Source organism: Tarenaya hassleriana, unplaced genomic scaffold (genome assembly GCF_000463585.1).
Source record: "Tarenaya hassleriana unplaced genomic scaffold, ASM46358v1 Cleome30, whole genome shotgun sequence".
NCBI classification, from domain to species: Eukaryota; Viridiplantae; Streptophyta; class Magnoliopsida; order Brassicales; family Cleomaceae; genus Tarenaya; species Tarenaya hassleriana.
The window spans coordinates 1,531,143-1,535,399 of NW_010966178.1; the positions used below are offsets into that span (position 1 = coordinate 1,531,143).

General features: G+C 37.3%; 1 protein-coding gene across 1 annotated transcript; it reads right to left on the reverse strand.

Annotated features, from left to right (window-relative positions):
• Positions 1-941: 941 nt before the first annotated feature.
• On the reverse strand, positions 942-2,719 carry LOC104820402 (protein ASPARTIC PROTEASE IN GUARD CELL 1-like). The gene has a single exon (XM_010550833.1). It carries the CDS (start codon positions 2,642-2,644, stop codon positions 1,154-1,156), a length of 1,491 nt encoding a protein of 496 aa, XP_010549135.1. The 5' UTR covers positions 2,645-2,719; the 3' UTR covers positions 942-1,153.
• Positions 2,720-4,257: the final 1,538 nt, after the last annotated feature.

Genomic DNA, 4,257 nt, shown 5'->3' on the forward strand with positions numbered 1-4,257 from the left:
AGAGAGAGAAACGTGCAAAAAATGGGAGGAGATAGAAACTTTAGAATAAAGGAAAAATTTGATTTTTTATTTTTTTAATTAAAAAATTAAAAATTGGAGGAGAGAGAAATTCAAGAAAAAGGGGAAATTTTGTTTTTTATTTTTTTAAATTTAAAAATTATATCTTAAGGATATTTTGGTAATATGTTATGGAAGAGGGTAGATTGGAAATTTGGAAGTTAGAAATTTTTTTTTTAAATGAAGATGGTAGCAGGAGAAGTGTTTGTAGCACATTTGGGTAATTTGGAAGTTGCCCCAATTTAGATACACATGGATTTAGATAGTATTTACAAAATTAGACTTTTGTATGAAACAAAAAAAAACAAATACTTAAAAAAATAGTAAAAAAAATTAAATCATTGTAATTGTAATTAAAGATACCTACGTATTAGGATTAAAATTTTAATTACTGGGATTGGATTATAATAAGATGCCACTCAACTTCCGCAAATATTTTTCTGATTTTATTTAAATTCCTACAAAAATGAATAATCAGAACAACTACTAAAAAATGTCAAAATATCTGTATTAAAAAAAGAGACGAAATGACATTAAAAATCATAAAATTTACTGAATTCAGAAATTTATAACGTAATCAAATCATATTTTGCAGGTCAATTTCCACGTCAAGGACAACTGCAAAAATTGATTTGAAAAGTCAAGGGCCCATGGAGCTTTTCTTTAGTTACGGTGATAGCCCTGCTTTTATCTAACTTTTACTTTTTCCCCCCTCAAACTAACTTACATTCGCATTTAGCACCCCAATAATACTAAAATTATCTCAATCGACCCCACCACGTGTTTAAATTTACAATAAAAATAAGAACCAGAAAAAAGAAAAAAGTAAATCCACATTTGCTTTTCCCGTGTCGTCGTATAATGAAGAAACGAAGTCAATGAGCTATGTAGAAAAAGCTTTACTGAGTTCTAACATTTTATTTTCACAAAAATAACATACATTTGCATTTCCCACTGTAATAAATAGTAAACTCACACAATCAACCCCACATTTTTAAAGTTACAATCTAGTCCTATAAAAATAAGAAATAGAAATAAAAAAATTCACACTGACTGTAAATAAAAGAAATCACCATGTGAGAAACTTTTTTTTTTCTTAACACTTATTCGGTGAGAATCCGACAAGATTGTTGGCCAAGTCGAAGCTGACACGTGTCCCCTGCTGCTGCACGTTGCCGATGATGGATAGAGACGTCGACGTCGGAGCGAAGGCGAAGCAGAAAGTTCCGGCGGAGTCGACGGGGATAAGGTAATTCTTCGCCGGGAGGTCGAGGGACTTTCCGCCGGCGAAGTGGAGAGCCACCGTCGGAACTCTCACGGTGGAGAGAGACGAGAAGTCGTAGCATGTGTCGAAGAGCGATATGGTCGACGTGGCCGATCTCAGGTGAGTCGTCAGCCGAGCGAACGAGTCGCGGAGCGAGTTGTAGGCCTGAGTCTGCAACCGAGTCACGGCGGTCCCGCAGTCTACTATGACTCCGCCGCTCCCCGACTCGTCGACGGCGAACACCGACGGGGGGATCGCCACCGGACGGCCGCCGACGCTGAATCCGGGGAGACCCACGTAGTAGAACGTGTCGATCTGGCGGTTGCGGAGGAGAGGGGCGGTGACCTCACCGCCGGGTCGGACCGAGTTGAAGTCGAGGCTCGACGATCTGCCCGAGTCACGGTCCACGAGGCAGTACGAGAACGATTTCGCTTTGATCTGAGAGGTCAGAGACAGAGAACCACCACCGAGACCGAGCAAACCAGCGGATCCAACGAACAACCCCTCGTTGTCGTGTCCGCAGCCCAAAGCGACGCCGTTAACCTTGCCGGAGCTCCCGAACGACACCGTTTCAGTGGCGAACTCACCGACGGTGAACGACCCATCACCGTAACTGACCTGGTACAGACACTTGTCAGCCCGACAGGCGGAAACCTCGAGGGCCGAGCACTGCGACGAAGCACATGAGAGAGAAGAGTACGAGGAAGACGATGCCGGGTCGAAAACCGGGTCGGATTGTTGGTAGCATTCGGAGCAAGGTTGACACTGGATCCAGTTCACGTCGCTCCCCGTGTCCAGAACCATGAACATCTCCTTCGGCGGATTTCCGATTCCGATTCGTGAGAAGTACTCACCGCTTCCTTGGCTCGCTCCGGACACGACCGGTGTGCTCAGATCCTCTGGTTGGATCCGGGTATCTTCGTCGTAAATGGGTTGGAGCTTGGATCTGTCGACGCCCTCGACGGCGAGTCTGACTTTGGCGGTGATTCCATCGACTCGGACTGAATCACGCTCGAGTCGGGCCAAAACCAGGCTCCGGTAGTCCTTGTGCTGCGATTCAACGAGGGTTTCACGAGAATGGAGGTCCAGAGAGAACGACGAAGAATTGAGGAAACCCGGGTCGGATTCCGAGTCGGGTCGGTGGGCGAGGGTCGTCCGGGTCGGGTCGAATGACAGGATTTGGTGGGTCTGCTGAATAGACAAAACGACGTCGAGAATAGTCGTTTCGGATGGTGGGGAGAGAGAGCGAGAGTAAGTGAGGGTGGGGAGGAGAGAGAGCGAGAGAGTGGCGGCAAGTAGAGATAAAAATGGCGCGGAAGCCATTGTTTCCGGCGGCTGTGCTCTGAGACGAGGAAGAAAGAGGGTTTATTTATAGAAAAGCTTTGCGGAGACAGTCACGCCAGAATTGCTCTCGTCATAAAGGAGACAAGCGCAATGAATTATCATTTTGCTACAACATTTTGGATCCACATATTCAAAATTTTCAATTTGGACCGTATAAATCTGACGTGGACAAAGAATTTTGTTGTAGTTATGATAATATAATATAAATAAATATAAAAATTTCGCATTTTCAAAAAAGAAATCAAATGTAAATATAATAAAATATTATCGATGTAAGTATATGATATTAGAATCAAATATTAAAGTGCATGGTTGACATGGAATACTAACTGTCCACGACATTCCTCGCGAGTGTCATAGATATACAATAAATTTTTTAACTGATAATTAATTTTTAAAAAAAAATCTAAATTTTCTTAATAAAAATCGAAACCGAATTAAATATAAAATAATAATCGTTTGGATTAAATTATGTTATTCTAATTAAATTAGGTAAAAAAGAAATTTAATAAAATCTATAATATCTTTTTATATTCAAATTAATTTTTATTTAAAAATAATAGAATATATTTTTAAAAAATAAATTAATTGAATCAAAATTCATTATAAAAATAAATAAATAAATAAATAAATATTTTTTAGTAAAATAAATTCAAATAAAATATGAATAAAATCTAAATCAAATATATATGTGTATCAAAATAAAAAAAAATAAATCTAAACTCTTCAAATAAATATATTCTGGTTAAATAATTTATTCACGATGACTTGAACCTCTAAACATCAATAAAAGCTTTTTTTTTTCCATGAGTCCATGAGTACTTCTCGGATTTGTGCCGGCCCATGGAATTTTGAATTATCGTAAAACCAATTTATTTATTATTTACCTTTAAATCTGCGTATCATTATTCTTTAATCTTTACCTCCGACTATCAACAATTGGCAAAATCATATATGAACGCATTAGAAGATGGAGTTTGAAGATTTCTAAATTCTCATACATTTTCGCCGCACAAATGCAATACAGAAAATTAAAATTCAAAACAGATAATTATAAGAATATGGAGTTAAGATATATATAAAAAGATAGAATACAATTTAATTACTTAATATAAGTATCTAAAAAATGTAAATTTATGATAATATGAATATTTTTTTTACAAATTTTTAAATCATTTCACAGATTTAAAATCACTAGAATAAAAGGTTTGCATGAGAAAATACTATAAGTACTGAAAGAATGAAACAATATTTTTCTTTTCAAAGACACAATATACTATTGCATATATATATACACATATATAATATATTCCAAAAACTCATATTCACATATTTGATCTGAGATATAAATTTATATGCCTCGAACTTTTGTATCAACCCAATTTCAAGGCGATAATTATGACAACCTTTTCAATAGAATACGCAACACCTAAAGAGAAAAAAGAAAAAGAAAGAAAAGGTCAAAGAAGAAGAAACGGTGATGGGTTAGATATATATAATTAATGTGATAAGTGGGTCAGTCGTTGTTCCATAGGTTTAGGGTTTTATTTCATATTTCCCGTATTCAATGGTAAAACGTACCCTCGGACTTA